The sequence below is a fragment of the Nematolebias whitei genome, chromosome 11, assembly GCF_014905685.2.
Source record: "Nematolebias whitei isolate Nwh7 chromosome 11, NemWhi1, whole genome shotgun sequence".
In the NCBI taxonomy this organism is placed as follows: Eukaryota; Metazoa; Chordata; class Actinopteri; order Cyprinodontiformes; family Rivulidae; genus Nematolebias; species Nematolebias whitei.
The window spans coordinates 36,808,876-36,835,712 of NC_056508.1; the positions used below are offsets into that span (position 1 = coordinate 36,808,876).

The 26,837-nt window shown below is 37.8% G+C and overlaps 1 protein-coding gene across 1 annotated transcript; it reads right to left on the bottom strand.

Moving 5' to 3' along the window:
* Positions 1-1,659: 1,659 nt before the first annotated feature.
* On the bottom strand, positions 1,660-26,742 carry kif5aa (kinesin family member 5A, a). Its single transcript, XM_037684943.1, has 29 exons — positions 26,146-26,742; positions 21,353-21,440; positions 21,195-21,268; positions 20,816-20,920; positions 20,534-20,582; positions 20,328-20,383; positions 20,149-20,236; positions 13,212-13,336; positions 13,034-13,138; positions 11,094-11,242; positions 10,445-10,593; positions 10,122-10,300; positions 9,883-9,951; positions 9,539-9,745; positions 9,091-9,237; positions 8,744-8,932; positions 7,851-7,968; positions 7,676-7,737; positions 7,387-7,493; positions 7,153-7,254; positions 6,833-6,893; positions 6,679-6,750; positions 6,378-6,482; positions 5,424-5,640; positions 5,004-5,175; positions 4,756-4,835; positions 4,606-4,645; positions 4,423-4,508; positions 1,660-3,057 (listed from the first exon to the last, which is right to left on the bottom strand). Exons 1-28 carry the CDS (start codon positions 26,272-26,274, stop codon positions 4,430-4,432), a joined length of 3,123 nt encoding a protein of 1,040 aa, XP_037540871.1. The 5' UTR covers positions 26,275-26,742; the 3' UTR covers positions 1,660-3,057; positions 4,423-4,429.
* Positions 26,743-26,837: the final 95 nt, after the last annotated feature.

Sequence of the window (26,837 nt, forward strand, 5' to 3'; positions counted from 1 at the left end):
TCTTTTTTGCAGATTATATTACTTATTGAGATAAACACTGTCACTAAACATATTGAGGTTTGTCCTCCCCTAAATTTATATTTCTAAAAATAGCGTGCATAAAAGCTTCTGCACCCCGCATCCTAATGTTGAGAACATTGGTTTAGGAACGACTGTTATGCAGAAGGACTAGATTTTAAGTTTTTTTATTTAAATAACATATATTTTTAACTCTTATTTGCTCAAAAACATTATGTTAATGAGGTTCTAATATTTTTAAATAGCTAGGAGGACTAAAAAAATGCTCACCAAATCAACCCTTGGGACTCAAGAGGATAAAACTCTGGCCAAGGAAGGCCAGTGGGGGGATGTGGTCATGGCCCCTCCTAGCACCCCTATGGTGGGTCCCTTGATCTGATCACATCTTTGATACCGCTTTCATTGAAACCTTATTAAAAACATTTACCATCGTTCAGAGAAGGAATCCAAGCATCAAATCTCTTTTTATTACAGTTTTATTGAACTTTTTTACTACAACACAGAGATCCACATACAATAGAGCATAGTGATGAATCTATATTTACAGATATTCTGCATGTTGGTGCTTCACATAATCATTCTGACGCTACAGTGGAGGCCTACAGAAATAAATAAAAGAAGCATTTCTCAGAACAAGGTTAGCGTGCATCTTACTATGTCATGGCACACCATTTTACTTACAAGATTAACAATAAATAGCACATGTACTTTAGACATGTTGAATTGAGACAGAGTAACAGCAGGTGATACCATAGCACACACTCCCTCCTATAGTCCAGGATTATTGAATTTAAATATATCAGATGTAGGGTATGTCTGGAGTTACACAACAGGAACTTTGGAAAGATTAACTTCATCGGGGATGCTATGCTATTTATGTACAAGTTTCTCTCATTCCTTTAGTTGTAAGGAGGACACTTTAATCTGATTGTTCATCAGCAATCACATAGTTTAGGAGGAAAACAATGGAGATGATACGTTTGCTTTGATTTTGAACGTTAAGCCCTGAGATGTTGTAAATGCCAGTAAGTGCATTAGGCCGGATGGTGTTATTATGAATAATGAACCTGTGTAGAAAAAAAAAGCATTCATACTTTCTAAACATCTAATGCCACGTTCATCATAATTGCTATAAAACAAACAAAAAAATAAGTAATAAATGAATAAAAAAGTACTTTTGTGGTGTCAATATGCTAAAATTTAATAATTTATTAGTGATGCTTGTTTACTTCAACCAGCAATGTCTTGCGTCATTTTGAAATGTGAAAGATGAAACATTAGACAACTGCTGATATTTACTAATGGAATATGTTTTAAGGTGTAAATATAAGATGTCAGCAAATAAATTGGGACAGATGATAAACAAGGGAGTCAGAGTCGATGTGGATGAATTTTGATGAAGCGCGAACATTTCAAAGTACTTGAACTCACCATGAACTCTTTTGACCCCTGACAGTAAGCATGCAGGGACATTTGTTTCACTGCGCACACAGTCTTTCTTACCAACTTATGAAAGGCTGCTTTCCTCTATCCTGATTGGCTGGTCAGGATTTTTTCTAGAGGAATACCAGCACATGCAAACTTTCCTTCAAGTGTCCCAGACTGGTGACTGCTCAGCTGGGGAAACACCCACAGACACACTGAACTCTTAAAAGCACAGTACCACTAAATGACATCCCTGTTGTCATAAAACAAAATTGTACTTTTCTCCTGTAGAAATCTAGACAGGCAACATACATGCAAATAACATAACTTTACATTTTGACCATGATAAACTGACAAATGCCATTTCTTTTTAAAGGACATCTGCTTAATGAAGCTATTTTTACAAGCACCTTTAAAGCCAATCTCTGATTGGATACAGTGACAAATGACAATGTGCAAGAATAAATCTTCAGGAGATACAAGTTCAGCTATAATTAAAGCATTTAAATCTACCACAGGCATCTACAGCTACTGATCCTCTGAATCTATCTGTAGAACTTCTAGGGTTTGGTATTTGAGAGGATAATATCCATTAACACCAAGCTGTTCCAGAGGTAGAAATTACAAATATCTGCAAAGGACAGAGCATGATCATTTGATTGTAAGAAATTATTTCAAGTTAAGGCTTGACAAAAAAACAAACAAACAAAAAAAAAAAACAGAATCATTGAGTGTGTGTAAGAGATGCAGGGCATCATCCAGCTGCAACATTACAGCATCAAAGCAACTGCAGTTCTGAGCTGGGTTACAGTTACATCACTTATAACATCACATTTAATGATGTGTTGTTTTCTGATGTGCACTGAACTTTACTCTAAAATATAACTGATACAGTGCTTAAATGAAGGTTTTGATTAAGGGGAACTAGCTCTCTCTCTTGTTTCTGCTGAATCAGTTCAACTTTACTTACAGCATACTAGCTGCAGACCAAACTCAGGACACATGCAGAGATTTGAAGGCTTTACCCACAGAGCAACATGCACAGAGAGAGTGGGGCTTCTCTTACAAGCTGGTGGTACTGTTTGCACTCTTTACTTACGACAGAGAAAAAGGATTGTGACTGCCTACACCCACGTTAAACCTGCTGGAAAATCTGTGCAAGGGGACGGAGGAAGCTGTGCATTCAGACAAAGAGTTGCTGGTCAAAAATCTACTGGAGTGTACGGCACTGATATTTACAATGTGTGAGTTCAGAGAGCGATCAGGAACGAGGTCAGCCCGGTTTCAGTTCAACTGCCTCAGGGGGTAATCAGTTCTGTCTGGTGACCATCTGATTGGCTGAGATCAATGTGCAATCTGAGTGGATGTTCAGTTATTTAATTAAAACTGAGACTTTTTAAATACTTTGAACTAGAAGGGACTGAACCCCAAAACTGAGGGAAAGAGTGGCCAACATAGCAACAGGAGGGGCTTCATCTAGTTAGAAGACTACAGGGCTACAGATCTTCAGCTTAATCTTCATTGGTGATGCAGTGGGAGGGGTGGTGGCGAGGGCTGCATGCAGAATGGAAAGAAAGAGGGGGTCCTTGGAGGGGTACAGTGTTTGGTCGTGTTCTGCAAAGAGACAATGGAAAAGTCATCATTTATAAAAGCAAGATCCTGAATCAAAGTGTCTGTGACTGTGTCTAACAACTATTTTTATGTTTTAATATATATAAAAGCCTTAGGTAAAACTACAGTAGTTTGTGGTTTCATAAGTTGGAAAACAACATGAAATAAATTGTCTTTCTCATTAATTTCTCATTTTAAAATACATTCAATTATAAGCTATGTTTAAAAAAAAAACATGTTTTCACAACTTATAAAATAAAATAAAAATAATTTAAAACTCAAAAATACATGTGGTTTTCCATAGAAGACTTACATTAATAAATGCTAGATGAACCCATAAATATAGAATTTAAATAATGATTGATTTTACATACATCCACTGTCATGCAACAATATAGAAAGTCTGGGATATTTAGCGGTGAATGTTTGTAACATTCAAAAAGCTGCACATAGCTGATCAGACTCGTGACATGTAAAGAGATTTAGTCTTTTTTTTTATCCTCTCACATCTGTGGACACCACAGGACTGAGTTCCTGCCTTCAGCCACGTCAAATTAGATTATTTCAACGATGACCAAGAAGGGACAAATGAATCACAAAGCATAAGAATACAGTAGTCCCTCGCGACTTTGCGGTTTGTTTTTCGCAGACTCTACCGCGGTTTTTCAAAATAAGATTGGACATGACACACAATTGGCTGATTGATGGATGAGCCGCACAGTCAGCATGGAATTTTTATTTAAAATAAATTATTTTAAATTATTTAGCACCTGCTGCATCTTTGTGCAGCCCACAGCTGCAGGATAAACTTCCTGCTGCAGCTGATCAGCTGTTCTCTGTGCAGAGTGAAGAAGTGGGCGTGGCCGAGACTGTTTGCAGGTTGCAAAGAGCAGAGGAGGCAGGGAGCTGAAATCGTGACGTTCTGTGCTCTTTTAGAGCGTTTAGAGTTTAGAAACATTGTTTAGAATATTGCAAGAGTGTGGGAAGGGTTTAAAACGGTTTTTCACTTATCGCGGGGCTTCAGGATACGGACCCCCCACTATAAACGAGGAACTACTGTACTGTTTCTTCACTCAGAAAACTTGTGTAAATTCTTGGTTGAGGCTGGAAGAGTGTGTTGCAATCTGTAACTGTTATTGTTTAATATCTCTGTGGGTTGCATTTTTCAAGTAATGTGTGTGAACTTCTCTGCCTATGAACTGGAAACATTTTGCTTATTGATGTAAGACATCTTTCAAATGACATTTTATGAGTCAGCCTTTCTTTGGTTTGCCATCTATTAATGTAAAATGAGGGTGAGATTTGGCTGTAAAATTTTGGAAGTTACGAGTCACAGAAATGTGTGCAAGTGTGTGTTTGTGTATTTACCTTCATATTAACTTGCAGCAGTTTCCTGCTGAATGATGTATTGTCTGTTTGAATCATCCACCTCGCTGCCACAATGAACGTCACTCCTGTCAACGCAGAGACAAAATAAAAACACAGTCAGCTCATTTAACTCATTAACTTGACCACTTTTCACTGCAAATGGACACCGCCTTACATCCTCACCTGTTATCGTTTATGTCTCTGGTTTCACTGTTGCTGTTACCTGTTGGAACCAAAACAAGAGTTTATTCAAACGTACAGTAACTATCAGGATCGGAACTATTAGATATCATTATAGAAAAGATGCATTCAGATGTTGTTTTATTGGTGTACCATTGTCAATGTTGAGTGGGAAGGACTCCAGTGTGTCTCCGTTATATCTGCCTGCTCTGTAGCCCAGTGCTGTAGAAACTCTGTCAAAGACCAAACAAAAAAAAAGAGACGTTACTGAGAAACCTCGTCATTTCAAAGCTCAAACATCTGTAGGTTCAAATCCAGTGTGATTATGAATAACTCTTTACATGACCACAAACAAGCTGTTTTAACACACAATAAAAACTGCAGGAAAGATGTGGACTCACGTGTTGCTCTGGACGGAGTTGGGGCTGCAGTTGATGCTGGAGGAGCTCTTCTGTGTGCCGTTCTGGAAAAGTGCATTGCTGTAGGCGTTGGCATATTCAGTAGCACAGATGTAGGAGTAGAATGGATTGGTAGGAGAGCAAACAGGAAGCTGTTTTGGTCTCACTGGTTTAGCTGTCAGGGTGATAAAGTGATTAAGGGTGAAGCACAGTTGTGATAAAATTGGGTTATCACTCAGTTATAAAAGATAAAAAAGTAAATTGTTGAAAATATGTTGCAAATTAATATGCCATTTTTAAAAAAAATATATTTCCTTGGTCCTCAATTAATTCCACTTATTGTGCTGTTTAAAAAATATATATATATTGCATGTGTTAGTGGTTATAATAATATGGCATGATTGGTTGGATTCAGTGCAGTACCAATTTGAGCTGCATGGGGACGCCTCAGAGCATTCTTGGCCCTCATGGCATCTTTGATGCGATCAACCTCCTGCTGATAACGGCGGCGGTCCATCATGGCGCCTTCTTTGGCGTCCCTCAGTGCAGTCTCCAGGGCCTTAACTCTCTCAGCAGTAGACCGAAGACGTTTCTCCAGCTTTGGAAGCTCACAACGCAGATCTGCATTGTCACGAACCAGCTGCAAGAAGGCGAGGAGAAGAAGCATTTAGGACATGCAAACATGGTTAAAGGCTAAATTCACAACAAAAATCACCAAAGGACACAACACAGAAACATTCATATTCATTATAAAATGCAAAAAAGTAAAAGTTATCTAAGGAACACTATTGTTTTCATATTTTTTGTAGGTTTTGAACTAATTCATCATACTTTGTACTATTTTAGCCATTAGCCAGAATTCTGTTTAAAATATTTTTGTATACTTTTAAAATATCCAACTTTGTTTGCAAACATTTTTCTCTTAGAAATACTTTAAAGATCTCTCCAATTCCTTCAAAAACACTGTTTTCTTTGGAATCTTCTTCAGTGTTTTGATTTTATTTGTCTCATGCTACTTTTGACTTTTTTTTCATACAACATTTATTTATACATGTTAGTCTCATTGCGTAATGAGGATTAATTTACAAGAGTCTCGTTTTAAAGAAAGAACACAAATGAGGTGCACACAACAATAAACATTCATAACATTAATTTTAGCTAGCCTTTTGCTAGTTTTAGCTACTCTGTTGATATTTTCAGCTTTTAGGCTTGAGGTACTTTAAGCTTAGGTTTTGCTCTTTTGAGCTTGTTATTAGACTAATGTACTTAGCTTTAGCTACTAAATTTCAGCTTATTCAACACATTCCAGCATTCATTCAGCATTGAGGCAGAAAATGACTTGTATAAAGTCGCTCTCATTGTCTGTGGGCTACTCACCTGTTTGTGAACCTTTGTAAGTTGGTCCAGGTTATTCTCAAGAAAGGAAATCTTCTGCTTCTGGGTGCAAGACCCCCCGCTATCATCAGGTTCCATTTCGGAACTCTGAGGAAATGATAAAGAAGAAAAATAAATAAACAAATGAAAGAAATTATATATATTTATATGTTTGTATCGTTTCATTTTTTTAGCTATCAAAATATAAAAGGGATGAGAAAGATTGAGGATGCTGCTGCTATTTATTTATAAGTATGACCAAAGTATTCATGCCATTTTTTTAAATAAAAAAAAAAAACTTTACTTTTTTAACCCGCGACGTGAGGTCTTGAACGAACAGCTTGCGCAGGTTGTGGAGGGTCTGGAGTTCGCGGGCCTGAAAGACAGACAGATGGACAGGAGATCAGAGCAGTCAGCTCTGGGTGATATGGAGGGACAGTCGTCTTTATGTTACTCACCACAGTCTCCTCCAGACCCTTCAAGTCCTGTTTGGTCTGCTCATGGCGCTCATGCAGGAATCTAACAAACAAAAGTAGCATTATGAAAAGGTAAATGTGTTTTTCTGCAGAACGTTTCACTCTCTTTATGTCGTTCTTAGTTCCTTCTGTCGGAACTTAAAAGAAAATGAACTGAAAATGATCAACTCTGTCCCATTTAAGGCAAATTAAGCATAAAACTGTCAACAAACTACTCTTCTTTACTTATCACACCAACTGTTCGACGTTCAGAATTTGAATTCAAGCTGAAGGATCTAATCTGAGAAAAAAGCAACACTTACGAGAGCTCCTCCAGGCGCTCGCTCTTGGTGCTGTCCTGACTCTTCAGGCGTTCAAAGTCAGAACGCAGCTGAACCAGCTCCAGCTCCAGCTTGGAGTTACGACTGGAGGAAACAACACATACAAAAGAGAAAGGAAGGAACTCATAAATTAAAGAAATAACAATAAACTACTCATAAGAAAACACCACATTTAAGTATTTCATGTGGAAAAAAACAACAAAGGTGACGACAGACTCAGTGAGCTCATCGATGATCCTCTGCTTCTCATTGATCTCATCCCGCAGGCGGGCAAGCTGCTTATGATGGAGGCGCTGAGACTCCCCCTGCTGACGAAGAGATTTCTGGAAGTGACAAGAGTGAATGTATTAAAAAGATGCTGACAGAGGCAGAAACTTTAAAAATGCAAACAGATCACTTTGATGTTTCTATCTATGCATAAAAATCGTAAATAATAAATGAACAAGGAAACAACCAAAATAAGTCTGATCTGCATGCAATCTGAGGAAACTTTTAATAATGTTACCTTCATGCTTCCATCCTCTGTCTCACCCTTCTCTCCATCCTTCTCCTCCAGCACAGAGTTGTCTGGCAGAATGAAATGAAAGACAACGGTCAGGGACAAACTGCACAGCAGCTTGAATAGTTTTGTCACAGATCATTATTTTTACAAATAAATAATTGAGCGGTATGCATGCTACCATGATCTTGCAGTTTGGCCAGTTCTTCGCTCAGGGAGTCGTGGCTCTCCTCCAGCTGCCTCTTCTTCTGCTCCACGCTCTGCGTGTACTCAGTCAGAGAGCGAATCTTAGCCTCGTGCTGCACGAACAGAGAAACCCACAACCAAAAATCTTTTAACTTGACTTTTCACATTTTCTTTCTTTGATCTCTTTTTTGTATACTGTAGTCCACTTCCTCTTTAGCTGCTATCCATTTCTACTTATACCCCATTCCAGTGCTGGCTCAAGCCTCCATGAGGCCCGCAGCGAAATTTGGTTTGGGGCCCTCTATTTCTGCTAATAATGTGGACTACTGCAATCAACAGTCAGATGATCAGACCATTCACCCACCTAACATAAATGCATTGCAACTCTACAAAAGAAAAAGAAACACCAGTATGCATGCAATGTATTTTACAGCAAAGTGTCATCTGGTGTTTTCTCTTTGGTTCCAAAGAACTGCAACACTAAATGTTCAAAATCATTTGCAATGCAAGACCAACAACAAACACATAAAATAACTTAGATGCATAAAAATAAATTAAATTGTGCAAAAACAGACAAAACTAAATATCAAGGAAATACTTAAATAATGTAAATGAACAATTACTTGAAACCACGTAAAATGGTTTAAAAAAAAAAAACAATTTAAAGCTGAATAAATAGTTATTAAAACTATGTAAATGAATGCAAAAATTTGCAAACGCTGAACTTAAAATATTAAATAGAATCATATAGAAATCGTGACAAAAAAAACCAAACAATAATTCAAGTCCATTTAGGGGACCCTCTAGTGGCCCCGGGGCCCTAAGCAACCGCTTAGTTTGCTTATGCCTTGGGCCGGCCCTGCCTCATTCCCTGTAAATCTCTCTCACCTGAGAGATGAGGAGGTGGCAGGAGGACAGCTCCCTCCCGGTCTCCTCCATCTTGCGGTGGCACTCCAGCTGCATGTTCTCCAGCTGGCGACAACGCTTCACCATGCTCTTCACCTCCGACTTGATCTTACTGATGTAGAGACGAGCGACGGTGAACTCCTCCTCGATCGCACCACTGATCTCCACTGGCTGTAGAGTGGAGAAAATTAATTTGCAACATTATCCAACCCAGAATCATCATCACCATCATCATTCATAATGAGTCCCAGACAGAACTAGAAGACACAGCATGAAGTCTGTCATGTTTGATGCACCTTTATTTTCTCAGAATAAAACCTCTATCTCACCAGCTTTATCTCCCCGTTCCCCACGATGGAGCTGAACTCGCTGAGGTCCCTCATCAACCCGTTGAGGACGTCAGCGATGCGTTTCCTCTGCTGACCGCTCACTTCCTGCATACGAGACAGCTCTGCCTCCAGCTCCATCAGACTCGCCTGATAAACAGAGAAATAAGACGCAAAAAGCATCAGAGTCTCAGTCTGAGACTGTTTCATTAAGAGAAAATATAAGTATTTTTTTAATAGTCATAAAACATAAAGTCAGTGATTTTAGATTCAGCGTTTTGAATAAGGATGACTTGTGCAAAATGTCCACCTTGATTTTTGATAAATTTCTGATATATGTTTGTCCCTGCTGCAACATGCAGCCCAAAGAATCCTCCTGTTCTACTTCCTGTCTTATTTTGTTTCCCCTCCTCTGTCTCAGTCCATCCAAAACGTCAACCCTGAAATGTACCATTTTCTGGGCCAGTTGGTCAGCCAGCAGCTGGTTCTGCAGACCCTTCTCCTCCACCTCCTGGCTCTTCTGGTCATAATTTATGGCCAGTTCCTCTAAAGCCTGGAGCACCTCCTTCACCTCAGCCTTGGCACAGTCGCTCTCCACCTGGAGCCTGCCGAGCTCAGCCTGGACCTTGTCCCCGTCTCCCCTGGAGGAAGCCAGGAGCTGGAAGAAGGAGGAGAACGAAAAAGAAAAAAGATAGGTAAGAGGATGAAAACAGAAGAAAAAGCTTGATTTTTAAAACCAAGTTCAGAAAATGTTTTCTGATACAATTTGTTTCTGAACGTGTGTTTTTTTCTCACCTCGTCCTGGTCCAGCATCTGCTGCTTCAGTTTCTCCACCAGCTGGCACTGCAGGTTGATCTCATCATCCTGCAATAACACAATATTATAAATGTAAAGCCCCAATACTTAACTATAATGATGTCCCATTTATAAATCTATTATGTGTTAAAATAGTAAGAAGGATGTTAAAAAAACATGAAATATAGGAGGAGGTACAGAAACATATTGACAATAATGAGCAGTTTGTGTGTTTTCACCTTGTCATCCAGCTGCTTGTAGAGCTTGCGGATCTCCTCCTCGTACTTCTTCCGCTCCTCTTCTGAAATGCGGACCACAATGGAGGAGGTATCGTTGTCCAAGATGGGGCGCTCCTCCACCGACTCCAAACAGGTCACTATGTTCGCCGTGGTCTGTTCTGTCTCAGGCACGTCCTCTCCTGAGAGGAGTAAAAAGCAGAAAAATATAAGCGGGTGTACAAATAGATGAGACTCTTCCTATTTTGGCTGCCAAGTCCAAACCAAAGAAGCTGTGAAAACAAGTTAAAGGTTCAGTCAGAAGAAGGTAACATGTTGAAGCTCACCATTTCTCCAGCGGTTGAGCTCAGCCTCCAGCTTCTGAATGGTGTCCTTCATAGTCTTGTTCTTCTCCTTCTCCTTCTCGTACTTCTTCTTCCACTGCTCCGCTGTCAGCTCCAGGTTGATGGAGGCGGTGTTCCTGATGGTCTTGGCACTGTGACGGAAAAAAGCAAAGAAAGATGGGAGGGTGTCAAAATATTAATTCATTGTAAATAAATTACTGCTGCCAAAGTTTAGTGTTAACAGTTCTACTGAAAGGCATTTAGGGGTGAGGAGGAAAAAAACTTTTAAAAGGGTCTTTAATGCAAAAAATGATGCCAGACTAGTTTATATACCAGTGCACCAAAGAGCATTACTTTCTGAAAACAACAACAACAATAAACAACAACAACAATAATAATAATAATGAAATGCAGTATAATGAAAATCTTTATGTGAACTTTTTGGATTCTAGGTCATGTTAAAAATAGTTCAATGCCCTAATTTTAGAGGAAGAATGCACACAGTGCAAAAATAAGTTGTACATAAAAGATACAATAAATTCACAATGGTACATTTTTCCCAGCGTAATGATTTCTAAACATATTTTATTGCTTTGTGCAAAATGTATTGTTACGGAGATCCAAAGCTTCATTGACTCAATCCATGACGTACCGCTGCCCAAACATCAGAGTGGATTTGGTCTCTCCCTCGTTGTAGCTGGAGGGGGAGCAGCAGATGAACATGGTGGTGCGACAGTTCCCACCGAGGGAGTCCTGCAGGATGCGGGTCATTTTGCTATCACGGTACGGAACATGAGATTTCTGCAAGACACAGAAGATCAGACAAGAGAGGAAAGTTAGGGGGAAAAATGAAAAATAATGAAGAAAAAATAACAAAATAAACAAAAAAAAATTATCTTGTTTTCCTTAAATGCTTGGAGATTTATCAGCAAATTATAAACATAAACCCATTTTTTTTCTCTCTTTGGCTTTTAACTCAGCTTGAAATATTGGTTTTACTGTTGTATTTTCTTTTACTTTTTTTATTTTAACAGTTCATTACTTTTACAGTTTCAGTTGATTTTATAGTGTTTTATACTTGCTTGTATGTGTTAGCACACAGCACTTTGGCCAATGGTGTTGTTTTTAAAGTGCTTTATAAATAAAGTTGTATTGTATTGTTTTATTGTATAAAATTGTTATGTTCTAAATCAGGGGTCTGCAGCCTTTTTTTTATTTATTTTTATTTTTTATCAAAGAGCCATTTCTGGCCCTTCACTCATTAAATAAAACAGAGCCCGGAGCCACGAAACCAGCAACAACTGTGATGATCAACTGGTGGCCCATGGGCCACTTTGAGGTAGTTGGAGGGGGTTTATCTGGCCAGTGGGGGTGACATTTGAAAACTAGTAATCAATAATAAATTTCAACATTTATTGATAATTTTTCATTTTTGGACAAAAAAATAACTGGTGTAAAGGAGTCAAAACACTTTAGTTTCTACTAGTTTGGCTGAGTGGTTAGAGCAGTCGTCCTCCAATGCAAGAGTTGGGGGTTCGATTCCACAAGCATGCTGAAGTGTCCCTGGGCAAGACACTGAACCCCTCATTGGGTGTCCCATCGGTGTATGAATATGATAAAGCACTGATTATTCTTTGTATACAGATCTAGTAAAGTGCTGTATGAATGGGTAAATGAGGGCACATATTGTGTTGTAAAGTGCTTTGAGTATCTCGATAAAATAGAAAGATGCTATACAAGTACAGTCCATTTACCTTTAGATGAAAATGAAAACACTGAACTCTGCAGGCCTACGTGGCATTTTATGTGAGGAGAAATTAAGTATCCCACTTTCAAGTAATAAAGCAAAAAACAGTAGTCGCTCAAACATTTGCAGAAAATTGACAAAAAATAAATAAATAAAGAGCAGCCAAAACTAGCCTTTTTTGTTGTGGGTATGAAAACCAGAACAATTACATTTCCTGTACGTTTTGGTCAAAGCTTCTTAGAGCCACATATTAGGGACTAAAGAGCCACTTGTGGCCCCAGAGCCGCAGGTTGCAGACCCCTGTTCTAAATATTTGAAAATTGGATCCAAAGCCTGGAACAAAAGTGGCATATTAAATAAATAAATAAATAAATAATAAAGGTTGAATGATTTTTTTTTTTCCTGTAATGTCAGGTCTCTCTTGTAAATGAGTCTCAGAGGCTCATTGGGATTAACCTGTCTAAAAAAACAGTTGAATGAAAAAAACAGTGTCAGATTGTGCTGTAGCCAACAAATCTGGTTAGTTTAATATATTTCAGTCAGATCTGTCGAGCTGACTGAAATATACTACACAAAATAAAACTGAAGCAGAAAACCAAGAGTTGGATGTGAGAGATAGAAGTAATGAACATAATCGTTAAATAAAATGATGTAGAATAATCCATCATTCAACAATAAATTCATCTTGAAATGTAAACATTTTAAGGAGGTTTGATCATTTTACCACTCATAAACCAATGGATAATGAATAAACCTCACTTTTAAACATATTCTTAACAAAAACAAACAAAGAAAAACCATTTAGAAATAGAAACCTAAAAGCCAAAAGAATGAACAAGACTTACCGTTCCTTCAGCCAAGGCAGAAATCACATTTCCAAGAGCAGAAAGAGACTTGTTGATGTTTTTAGCCTCATCCAGGACAGAACCTGCAGCTCCGGTCTTGCTGACCTGTATTCAGGACAAATCAATTAAATCATTCCGCATCCACCTGCTGAAATGTAACTGACTGAGGGACTCATACCTTCTCGCTGCCAGCCAGATCCACCAGGTAGAGTTTCCCACACAGTTTCTGCTCCGTCTCCACGTGTTCCTGTTTGATGTTGATCAGGAAGATGCTGTGGCTGCGAGAGCTGTGCTCATTCATGTCTGCACAGAAACACGAACAACACTCTCATCTCAGAACTCATTCTAATATAAATTATAGAATAAGACTGACACTTTGATCTGAAAATGTCAGACTTAGTAAATGGCATTCCAACATTAGAGATGCGAATAAATATTTTTGAAATATGTGAATTATCCTTAAGACGTGAAAAATACAGACAAATCCAACAAAAATAAATAACAGTTGAAAAGTTGAAAACTGAATAATAAACTAGAGATATGATACAAGATGTTTTTAAAGTGGGTAGATTCAGACCAACCTATTTTTGTAAACATAAATTAAGAAAGATTAATAAATGAATCCAGTCTATGATGCTTTACTTTGTTCTTAAAACACAGAACTGAGTTGATACGTAGTTCAATAAAATCTCAGAAAAGACATTCATCAGCATCTTTCTTAAAAGCCACCTCTGTGCTAAAACACACCTATGAATACAATAAAATAAACAATAACTTTGCATTTGGAATCTATGAAAGGTTTGGTCATAAAATCATAAATTCCAATTTAAAATGCTTCTCGTCACCAATGAAAATATTTGCGTAAGTTTAAGTTTATATTTAGAACTCGTCTTATTTCTAAAAAGTTCAGAGTTCAATGAAAAGTACAGATTTTTGTCGTACAGTGCATGACTCTTTGTCCTGATCTAATTTTAGCGCCTGCATTACTGACACTGCAATTTTTCTGCTGACAGATTGTTCAGAGATTTCACACAGCTCAGGCTCAGATTGGGTCAGGTAACTTTTATTTTAACACCTCACACACCATGAGTGGCTTCAGTGCATCTCTTGTGCCGCTCCCAAACTTGGATAAAAGGTGAGGATTGTGTCAGGAAGGGCATCCAACGTAAAACACTTTTACCAAAACTAATATGCAAGTTCATCTAAGTGGCACCATACTGTATCGGTCGAGGCCCGGGTTAACAACTGCCACCGGTGCTGTTGACAAACAGGATGCTGGTGGAAATTGTACTAATGTTAGTCGAAGACCATGAGGAGACGTGTCAAGAGACAGAGAGAATAGAGGAAAGTCAAGAATGTAGGACTGATTGTGGCAACTCTAAATGTGAGAATAATGACAGGCAAAGGTAAAGAGTTGGATGACATGATGCAGAGAAGGAAGGTAGATGTTTTATGTGTCCAAGAGACCAAGTGGAAGGGCAGCAAGGCTCCCAGCATTGAAGCAGGGTTTAAACTGTTTTACCATCAATCAACCTTTATTTATACAGGTAAATCCCATTGAGCCTCGAGGACTCATTTACAAGTGAGACCTGGTTTCAACAAAGAAAGATGACAACAATGGACAACAGCAACAACAATAAACAGTTATAAAAAAAGCATACTACAGGTTTTTTTTTTTTTTTTTAACAAATAGGATGGCTAAAAGGAAAAGGTAACAAAACAAAAAACAGCTAGATTCCAAAACAAATGTAGAAAACTAACAACAGGAACATGTCTGCATTGGTCCCTGCCAGGTGTCCAACAGATTCTTAAAGACACTTAGAGAGGTCAAGGTCGAGAGCTTCAAATCTTTTTGTAAGATATTCCAGGAAACAGGAGCGGAATAGGAGAAGGCCCTTTTGCCTAGTTCAGTCCTCATTGAGGGAACACTGCAGGTAATAATGTCCTGAGAGTGCACTCCGTAGCTGCACTCACGCAGAGACATGTAGGAGGAGATGTATGAAAGCAACAGACCAAGAAGTGATTTAAAGATTAAAATGTACCAGTGAGAGAGTCTGTGTGAAGTTAATGATGTCCAGTTAACCAGTGAATACAGGGTGCAGTGGTGGGTACGATAATCACAACCAGTTATGAATCTTAGTGCACCATGATAGACAGCATCCAACATCTGCAAGGTTCTTGTAGGAGCGTTCATGTAAATAATGTCACCGTAATCAATTGAGGGAAGGAAAGTCACAGATACAAGGCGTTTTAATGGTGTGGATACAAAGAGAAATGGAGTTGGGGTGGTCCTGAAGGAGGAGTTGGCAAAGAAAGTAGTAGAGGTGAAAAGAGTGTCAGATAGGGTGATGTGCCTGAAGGTGGAAGTAGAAGGGCTAATGCTAAATGTTGTCAGTGGTTATGATCCACAGGTTGGATGAGTGATAGAGAGTAATCCCGGGGAGGAGAGAGTGGTGATCAGAGCAGACCTGAAAAAACATGTTGGTGAAGGAAACAGAGGGGATGAGGAAGTGATGGGTTTGGTATCAAGGAAAGAAACCAGGAAAGACAGATGTTGGTAGATTTTGTCAAGAAAATGGAAATAGCTGTAGTCAACACATATTTCCAAAAGAGGGAGGAACATAGAGTGACCTTTAAGAATGGAGACAGAAGTATGCAGGTTGATTAATAGTACATTCTGTGTAGAAGAGGAAACCTGAGGGAAATTTGGGACTGTAAGGTTGTGATAAGGGAGAGCATGGCCAGACAGCATCGGATGGTTGTGTGTAAAATGACTGTTGTGAAAAAGAGAACAAGATTAAAATCAGAGAAGAAGACCAAATGGTTGAAGCTGAGGAAGGAAGAATGTTGTGAGGAGTTCAGAGAGGAGCTGGTAAAGTTTCTGTGTGGTAAGAAAGAGCTTTCAGATGACTGGGCTACTACAGCAACAGTAATTAGAGAGACAGGTAGGAAGGTACTTGGTGTGTCATCTGGACAGAGAAAAGACAAGGAAACCTGGTGGTGGAATAGTGAAGTGCAAGAAGCTATTCAAAGAAAGAAGAAAGAGGTTAGCCAAGAAGAAATATGCCAGTGAGAGGACTAAAGAGAGGAGACAGGAGTATAAGGAGATGCAACGTAGAGCAAAGAGGGAAGTAGCTAAGGCAAAGCAGAGGGTGTACAAAGAGTTGTATGGGAGATTGGGTGGAGTGACAGATAACTTCAAGGTGGAGGTGGGAGTGCATCAAGGATCAGCTCTGAGCCCCTTCTTGTTTGCTCTGCAGATGGACCAAGATGAGGTCAGGCAGGAATCCTCATGCTTGAAAATGAAAATGAAAAAAAAAAAGCTCTATGAAGTTTGTAGATGACGTGATCTGTGGTGAGAACAGGAAACAGGTAGATGAGAACTTGGAGAGGTGGAGGTATGCACTTGAAAAAAGAGGAATGAAAGTCAGCCGTAGTAAGACAGAGTCCATGTGTGTGAATGAGAGGGAGGCTGGTGGAACAGCGAGGCTACAAGGAGAAGAGGTCACAAAGGTGCAGGACTTCAAGTACTTGGGGTCCACTGTCCAAGAAAATGGGGAATGTGGTAATAAAGTGAAAATGAGAGTCCAGGCAGGATGGAGTGGATGGAGAAAAGTTTCAGGAGTGATTTGTGACAAAACAGTAGCAGAAAAGGTCAAAGGAAAAGTTTACAAGACAGTGGTGAGACCAGCCATGTTGTATGGACTGGAGACAGTGGCACTGACAAAAAGATGAAGAAAGAACTGGATGTGGTAGAAATGAAGATGTTGAGGTTCTCTTTAGGAGTGACAAGGATGGATAAGATTAGGAATTAGATCATCAGAGGTACAGCACAGGTTGAACAACTGGGAGATAAAGTTAGAGAGGTCAGACTGAGATGGTTTGGACATGTCCAAAGGAGGGACAGCGGGTATACTGGTAGAAGAATGTAAGAAATGCAGCTGCCAGGAAAAAGACAAAGAGGAGATATATGGATGCAGTTAGAGAGAACATGGAGGTAGTTGGAGTGAGGACAGAGGACGCAGAGGACAGAGTGATATAGAGGAGGAGTATTCGCTGTGGTGACCCCTGAAGAGGGAAAAGCCAGAAGAAGAAGAAGAAAACACACCATGAGTAGCTTATTCACGTCTAGTCATTTTAAATGTTCTGCACTTGTTAGACTAAAGAAGCCGATGTTACAGTCAAGGGACGGACCATTTCACAGCATGTAGAGGATAAGCAACACTCCACTAAATTAATCTGCTAATGGAGCCTCCTGCAGGAGGGAACGGTCGGGCCTCTCAGCGGATGATATCTGAGGGCATCAGCTCAGCGTCTGCTCACTGTAGCTCCATTAGGCCGTTATCAGCACACAGCTCTGCAGAACGGTGAGTCAGCAGCCATCAACTGGAAAACAAATACTGTAATGCTGTTCTGCTACGGAATGCAGCTTTCAGCATATCTGAACTACTGCCAGCCATCTACACACCATCAGCTTTCTTGGACGAGTTGTTAGAAAGAAAGTCAAAATATGTTTTTCAATTGTATTATTCTATTCTAAATTAGAGCAGAATACTTTATTTTTTATAGAGGAAGCATCCTATCTAATTTGTTTTATAGATAATCTGATCTTCATATTATTTTTTTTTTTAAACGCATCTTTTTAATTTCTGTACCATTATGTTGAAGCGCTTACAGATTTCCAACGCATACCGTATTAAACGTGATGCAACATAAAGATAAAATAAATATTTATAATAACTTTGCAAAAAGACTTCATGCTTAAACCGAGCAAAAGCTGCTGCTTGATAATGAGTCAGACACATATTTTACTATCAATGAGAAATATTTTTCAGTTTTATCAAACTTACATGAGCTTTTTGTAGAATTTTATTTGGGAGTAAAAACAAAGTACAAACTTTACACCCACCAGTTCACTTAAATTGTAAATAAACAAGTTTCTATATGTTTGTGTATAGCTCTGAGTGAACAAAATGTTGCTTGAGAATAACTAAATAAAAGTTCTGATCAGGTTTTCTGTTGCTGGTCTTCAAATTTTATTATGGACTCTACTCCCTTTAAAAAAAATCTATTTTCACAAACAGTGTTTTCAACTTATTTTTGGTTCTGACTCAGGTTGATGCATGATATTACCATTTAAGTTTAAGAAATCCTCATTAAGAACTTTGTGAAGTGAAGACCGTCTGTGAGAAGCAAATGTTGATGTTCAAACTGTAAGAAAACCTCTAAAGATCAACATTTCATTCCAGTTCAATATGTTAAATAAGACTAGATCATTTATATCAAACTACTTTCAGACTGAATGCAACAACAGGCTTCAGTGGAGTTCCTATGGGTGTAAAAACTGTGGGACATTTAACATGTTTCTAGTTCAAGCAGCCCCTTTCAGAGTCAGTTTCTTTTATCTGCTGGGATTTGTGAGCAAAAAGTTTCCGAGCAGGAGCTTTTTCTGACAACTACAGAGAGTGAAAATCAATCACTTTGCTAAAGAAAAAGGCCAAAATCAAAATACAAAAGGAAAGAAGACAAGTAGACACAGAGCTGAGAAACTCTAGATAAATAGGTCTCTTTATAAGTTAAGATTTATGACAGTGCGGCACCACTGAATCCCAAAGCTCGTCTGATCTAACGCTTTCTTTGGTCTGGTCTGCCTTTGATTTTATTGTTGCACGTTGGCACAAGGGTCACAAGAAAGCTACAAGAAATGAATTAATTTATTATACTTGTTTGGAAGGGAACAGCTCTCAGAGGAAATTTTTTTTGGGTTTTTAAAGAATCTTCTGCTGCCATATAAAATTTGTTGTTAAAATGTGTTCAGCGAAACCAAAGCGGGTCACATCTGGCACAAATATAAGACACATTTGAACAGAAAAATATTTGCTTAAATGAGCATAATCACAGGATTAAAGTTGTGTTTATTATGATCCAAATTGTCACCACCAGTACTAAAGTTTGTTTTTATTCTTGGTATGATTATTATTTTAGCACTGCACTATGGTTTTCCTTTTATTTATTTACTTAATTTGCTTTTTAAACCAGTTCATAAATCTAAATATTCAGCCCATTCAGGAGATGTGTGCTATGACTTTTCATTTTTGTAATGTTTATAATTTTCAAAATCTTTAAACTAGCTTTTTGTTACATCTGACTTTTAGCTAGCCTTTTGCAAACTTTTAGCTTTTAGCTAACCTTTTGTGTCATTTAGTTTTATGCTAGCTCTGTGCTACTTTTAGCCTTTTGCTTCTTTTGGCTTCTAGCTAACCATGCACTATTTTTAGCTTTTAGTTAACCTGTTGCAACTTTTAGTGTTTAGCAAGGCTTTTGCTACTTTTAGCTTTTTTTAGCTAGCCTTTTGTGCCTTTTAGCTTTATGCTAGTCTTTTGCTTCTTTTGGCTTGTAGCTTGCCATGTGCTACTTGTAGCTTTTAGCTAGCCTCTTGCTACTTTTAGCTTTTAGCTACCGTAGCCTCTTGCTTTTAGCTAGCCTTTTGCTATTTTTGGCTTTTAGTTTTTTTTCTATTTTTGGCTTTTAGCTAGCCTTTTGCCATTTATAGCTTTATATTATAGCCTTTTGATACTTTTGGCTTTTAGCTGGCATTTGCTATATTTAGCTTTTAATTAACCTTCAGCTACTACTTATTTCTAGGTAGCCTTTTTCTATTTTTAATTATACTTTTGATACTTTTGACTTTTAGTTAGCCTACTGCTACCTTTTAACTTCTAATTACTGTTTTGATTGCTTTAGCAAGACTTGTCACATTTATCTTTCAACTAGCCTTTTGTTACTTTTAGCTTTAAGCTAAACTTGGATTAATTTTACTTTTACCTAGTGTTTTTCTCCTTTAACTTTTAGCTAATGTTTTGCTTCTTTAAGTTTTATAACAACTCCGTCACTGAGGACACAGCTTTCATTTATTTTTATTAATTATATTGGTTTAGTTCTTGTAAACATGTAGTGTTGTCTTATTTAATCACAAACTGTGTTTTAGGCTGGAATAATGTGATAATATTTAAATACACATAACTGTGGGGAAGTGATCAAAAAGATAATAAACATCCCATTTTCTGTTTTAATTTCTAGTGTTTGCTGAATCTAAAGTCCAGCACAGAACTCACTGGTCACAGCAACATGGCGGTTAGCCTTGCCCTCATCGATCACATCCATAACTTCATCAGGGCTGGAGACAAAGCGCTCGGTGCATCCCTGAGGAGAGGAGAGAAAAATGGGTCTGATAATATGTCTGACAGATTTCAGCCCACGGTTCATCCAAAACGACAACAAATTAATAACAAACCTTAACAAATGGCACTCTGTTCTTATCCTCATGGACAGACAAGTTGGTCTTTGTCACTAAAACACAGAAAAAAACATAAAAATATCAATATTTTGTAAATGAGCTGGCATTTTAGAATTGATTAAAAAATCGTAAAATGTACAAAAATGTGGTGGGGAAAGTGCGAGCAAATTACTGTTTTGGCTTAAAGTTTGTTTAACACTAACCATCCAAGAGGTCACGGATTTTGTCCATGTAGATTTCAAAGTAAGAAACCTGTTAGACAAAAGAAACAAATGATATAAGAAAAAGAATTAATGAAATTTTGTAGAAGAAACATTAACATTTTTACTTTTTGTATTTAAAGCAAATAAGTCTGAAGATACATACAGTAAATGGGATAAAACTATTTTTAAATATGAAATCAAAAATGTCCAAATAAAGCCCATATATGAAAAGTAAAATATACAAAACAAGACTTCTGTCATATAATTTGTCATATTATGCACCTTGATGTGGAATTCAAGGTTTTCATCCATGGCAAAGATGTGGTTGAAAATATCTTCAGCGATGCGAGGAATGATGCCCATCTGGTGAGGGTCGTGCAGTTTACCCTGCAACAGATTAACACAGATAAGTTTGTAACATAAAAGTTTCATATCAATACCTCATGCAATAATGCTCCTATCATTACATCAAATATGTTTTAAATTAAAAGACATTAGGAGCCATTATAACAACAAAAACAAGAATTTGTTTTGGCCCCAACATAACAAATGTTAACACTTTCAGACTGTAGCAGCCAAACTGCCAACATTAAGTATTTTTCTATAAAATTCTAAAAATAGACAAAAACTAATCTTTGTGTCTATGTTTTGAAAGTTGTACCTCCATGGTGTGAGTCTTCCCAGAGGAGGTTTGTCCATATGCAAAGATGGTGCCATTGTACCCACTGAGCACATCTGTGAGCAAAAAATAAACAAAAGAACCAAGAATCTTTACATACGCTCCATAATATTTATACTCGTTGATCTTTTTAAACGTACCCTTCACGATTTGCTTGGCGCAGGTGTTGTAAACTTGCTCCTGGGTGGTGTTGGTTGGAAACACGCGATCGAACGCAAACGGCTTACCCTGTGACAATCGTAAACAAAAATGATAAAATTGTATTTAAAATGTGCACTTTTTACATCGAGGGAATTGAAATCACGATAATCAGCAACTAATTCTAATCAGCTCCGTTACAATCTGTGAAAAAATGCAAAATAATGAATATTCTAAACAAATGCCCGTCAGTGTGGAATTTGGGAAATGATGTTAGCCCAATGATGTAATCCTCGACTCATTAAATCATCCGCTGCTTGACAATGACTCATATTTACAGCATGTCACAGCACAACAAATGTACTCATCTAAATTCACTAATTTCTGTCATCCCCTTTGGTAAACATTATTATTACTTACTGAAGTGTGCAACAGTGTGGTCTACTCAGACTCTCTGAAACCCAAATTGAAGAATTATACAGTGCAATAAGTGTCTTCTCAATTATGACCTTTTTATCATTAATTCAACCTTTATTTATACAAGTTAATCCCACTGAGCCTCGGGGACTCATTTACAAGAGAGACCTGAGACCTTTATGATTGTCTGTTATTGTCTTTGTGTTGTCATCACTCTTTGTTAAAATCCGGTCTCACTTGTAAATGAGTCCCCGAGGCTCAATAGGATTAACCTTTATAAATAAAGGTTGAATGAATAAAAAGAAAAGAAAGGATGCGCACAAATTGACAAAATAAATTAACAAGTGAAAATTACATTTTTATAATGTTTACAAATAATTTTTCATTATCTTTGTTATGAGCCATAAACAAAAGATCACAGCTCTTCTTGGTCTAGCAATTAAAAAGTATCTAAAGGTTTATGCAATTTTGGCTGAATTAAACAGCACGTGGAATATGTTTTTATTTATTTGTTTGTCTGTTGACTGGTTGGTTGTTTAGTTAATTGATAGGTTTGGTTTGGTTTATTTGTTTGATTAGTTTTTCAGTTGGTTGTTTGATTAGTTAGTTGGTTTGTTTTGTTTTGTTGATTGTCTGATTTGGTTGGTTGATTGGTTGTTTGGTTTGTTGGTTATCTGATTAGTTGTTCATTTGGTTGATTGATTGGTTGGTTTGTTGGTAGATAAGTTGGTTAGTTGTTCTGTTGATTGGTTGATAGATTAGTTGGTTACCGGTAGTTGGTTGATTGGTTGGTTGTCTGATTAGTTGTTCTGTTGTTTGGTTTGGTATGTTGGCTGTTTGGTTGGTTGTCTGGTTGGTTGTTTGGTTGGTTATTTGATTAGTTGGTGGGTTTGGTTTGTTGGTTGTTTGATTAGTTGTTTGGTTGATTGGTTAGTTGATTAATTGGTTGGTTGGATGGTTTGTTGGCTGTTTGATTAGTTGTCTGGTTGGTTGTTTGGTTAGTTGATTAATTGGTTGGTTGGATGGTTTGTTGGTTGTTTGATTAGTTGTCTAGTTGGTTGTTTGGTTAGTTGTTTAGTTGGTTGGTTTGGTTTGATGGTTTAGTTAGTTGGCTGGGTTTGGTTTGTTTGGTTGTCGGTTGGTTAAAACTTTAGGCATCCAATTTGTCTGTCGATAACCTTGTTGTTTGGAATTTATTTTTACTTTGACCACTTTGTACTTTTGCAGATTTGGTCAGTAAACACAAATACTTTCAAGAGTACAAACTCAGAGACATGTCTCTTCATGCCCACTTCCTGTCTGTAACTCAACTTTGTTCCCACCTTGAAAGCTGCTCCATTGTTGATGATTTATGGTACAGTAATGTTATTAATACCTTCTATAGGTTGATGTTTACCACATCCCTATAGCCCTGACTCTATAGCCTCTAATTTTAACATATAAAACCTATCCCTGGCATACCTCTATAAATATCCCTATACTCCTAACCTTAACCCTGGACAAGGACACAAACTACGTGGTAAGCACACAAGTACGAAGGGGTGCTTGCTGAGTACAAATAACAAAAAACAAATTAACCAGCACTTTAACTTCACAGTGTTCATTTGTTAATGAATGTCTGTGGTCAGTTTACTACAGGCGGCTTTTTGCATTAATTATGACATGATATTTGAACAAAAGACATAATTTGAATAGCGTTCTTCTAAAGAAAATCAAATGATGATATAAGTAAAAACAAATCAATAATGTTTCTTTTAAAAAGTACGCAAAATAAAAAGATAACTTTAGCAGGCAGAGAAAAATGGTGCATTGGGTTTATTTATTTATTTTATTACAGCCAATCAGAGCTCTGTATACATATTTCATTGGGGAACTATCAACCTCAGGTACCTGACCAAGGCTATTAAAGTACATTATACTCTATTTTTATGACTAACAATAAATCATATGTGAGAAAAGTTTGAAAAAAGATCCTGACTTTTTGTTAATATCTTTGTATCCAGTAAGGTGCTATAAAGTGGCCTGTATGAAATGATTGAAGGTGTAAATATGATCAAGCTTTACAGACTAACTGTTCTTTCACTAAAGTTTGCTCAAATCAGAAATACATTACAAAATTTGGTAACTTTACACATTTTCTGCTAAGACTTCATTACAGTAAATACGTTTAAAGCTAAACGGTTAGCATAGGCAGATTTTACATGCATGACTAAAGTTTGTTTAGCAGTTCATGCAGTTTATTTAAAAAAAATATACATATATATATATATATATATATATATTTTTTTTTTTTTTTTTTTTTTTTTTAATATTGCACTCAAAAGCTTAAACTCAGGTAAAAAGGCAACACTTTGTTGTGTTTAAGAAGTCGGCCACACAAGCAGTCATTAACTTTGACAGCTAAAATTTAAACTTTTTGATTGACATGACATTTAATTGTAGATACACACCTCAAAATTCTGAACCATTATTAAATTATAAATTCAAACACTGTTTGTGTTCCTAAGGGTGGTGTTTGTTTTATTGGGCAAGAGTTAACAAGAATTGTTCTGAGCAAGAGCTGTGAAAAACAAACTGCAAATGTTATTTTTATACTAACACAAAATTGTGTGTTTAAGGTAACCTTGAAGTGAAACAATAACCCTGAAATATATAACTTATTTTAGGTTAAATGCAAATTGAACCATAAATAATAATAATGGGATATGATTATTTTAAAGCAGGTCTGTACAGGTAAGCATGCGGTCATGCAAGCATCGCTACAGTCACTCCTGAATGTCCTGCCTGCGTGATGATAACGTCAGCTGCCAGTAAATGAGATGGAGTAATTGTCATTAGCAAATTGACTCATCTGCAGGCCGCCCCCATGCCAGAGTGATTTATCTGGGAGAGATGCTCCATCCCAGAATGAGAAAGAGAGATAGGAGACAAGGATGAAACAGGAATTCAACAAAACATGATGAAGGAAACATGGAAAGACTGAGAGGGAAAACATCACAAGACAAGAAAAGAGTATTCAAACCATAAAGGAAGACAGACTGATGGAACCAGAGATGAGAGAAACCAGGTCAGGAAGTAATGTGAGCTATCTGAATGATTATTGATCTTCTCTGCAGGCAATTAGAGAGATCAGTTTCTGACTGTGCTGATGCTCAGAGGGAGGAGGAAGGTCAGGAGATGATGTCTGCACCATCACTACAGACGGTTTCCTCATGCATGCTACATTTAAAGACCATCTGAACCAACTAGCCCGCACACATTTGGCCTTGTATTCTAATTAAATGTTTTTATGAATCATTTATAAAACTTGAATCAAGATTGGACAACCAGCTGCACACATAAGATGAAAATGTTATTTTTCAGCTTCTTGCTTTCACAGCAGGTGAATAAATTGACATATGATACATTGTTTGGTCTCATTTACCATAATGAGATTTGGATTAGTAAATTTTTTTCTGACACGAATAAACAACTTTGCTATTCTTTAATCGAGCTAAGAAGCAATTCAGATACTTCACTATCGAACTGCTAAATAACAAACCACTACATCTTCAAATAACTGATGGTTGTGATCTGTTTCTTAACAACTGTTATATCATTTTATGCAGAATAAACAAAGCTGCAAGCTTAAAATAAATGTAAAAAAATATATTTCTGAAGATTCTATTATTAGTCAAATTTGCCATGTTTTCATTTTGAACATGAAGCCTGAAATGTCTGGTAGTGTTATACAAAACTATTTAGTATATGACAGTAGTTAATCTGATTGTAAAACATGAAATAAAATCCAGGATTACTCATTAGTCACAGAGCATTTATCTTTGGTTTGGATTGAATTCTTACAAAGATGTTTTAAACTGTGTCTGAAAAGTCAGTTTATAAATCCGTATTATCTAACATTTCTGTCTCCATTACTAACATTTAGACACAGATTCTCTGTAGCACCAGAATAGGTTTTAATACTACCATAATAGAAAATAAGTGCGTTCTTGTATTGTGTACTAAAAATACTTTGGCAGTGCTCATGTTATTTTGATTGAAATTCATCCAGAGTGGATTAAATGCGCCTCTAGATTATTTTTGGATGCCAAATATTTAACTTTTATTCAGACGTTTGTTTTAAATGACCACCAAGCTCCATCATGTGTAAAATCCACTTTTTTTTTTCATGATGGGCCTGTAAGCCTCGTGCACGAGCTTACAGATCAGCTGATGCAGGAGGCAAATGAATGCGCGCATTTTCACAAAATATTTAAGCTTCATCATGCCAGAGAAACCAGGTTTAGGGTGTGACATGTCCCAAACAGATGGGTCGAGCTAATGTTTTATTGATGAAGGAGGGAGGGGGGTGCAAAACAAAGCGCCCCCCTTCACTTACCCCGACGATGACAGTGTCGTCTGCTTGAAATTTGGGTAAAAACAGGTCTCCACGTACGATCTCCGACTGGTTGAGGGGGCGAAAGCGACAGAGCACTTTTATATTGCACTCCGCTGGAGTATCGGCCATTGCGCAGATTCAAGGAGGAGGAGGAGGATGCTGAGGAAGAAGATGCTGCTGATGCTGGAGGCAATCAGAAAGGCCCGACCTGACTGTTAAAATGTGATTAAAGGAGAGCTGCAGAGATGTCTGGTTTCTTCTTCTTTCGAGGTGGACGGAGAAGTTTAGTCCTGACAAGATGAGAAAATGTAATTATGCGCAGCTGGTCGGGGTTTCTGTGTCGCAGTGAGGCGGACAGGCTGAAATTAGGTGTCAAATGGCGAAACAGGCGAATTTAAAGCAGCGAGGCCGGGTGTTGCGCGCTTCCTCCTGTGTTTGTGGGCGCTGTTTTGTCCGCGATGTCTCCCGTTGCTCTCCTTCAGGGGCGTCGGCGGAGGTTCGTGTGGCCGGTTGAAGGTGAGATGCTGCAGGAAGGGCAGTGAAGCTGCTGCTCGGCTCGCTCCGGTACAAACAGCGCCCTCTAGCGGCGGTCCGCGGAAGGGCGTGGTCTACATCCGCTCTCTTGATAGCGTCATAGCGGCACCTTAACCAGAGCCTAACCGCCATGTGACGTCACATCCTGCACAGGAAAA

Coding starts and splice junctions, on each gene's coding strand:
- kif5aa (XM_037684943.1), bottom strand. CDS start 26,274: ATGGCCGATACTCCAGCGGAGTGCAATATAAAAGTGCTCTGTCGCTTT. Junction 5,641..6,377: donor TTACAAAGGTTCACAAACAG/GTGAGTAGCCCA, acceptor GCCTTCTTGCAG/CTGGTTCGTGACAATGCAGA. Junction 5,176..5,423: donor TCCCCATGCAGCTCAAATTG/GTACTGCACTGA, acceptor TCACCCTGACAG/CTAAACCAGTGAGACCAAAA.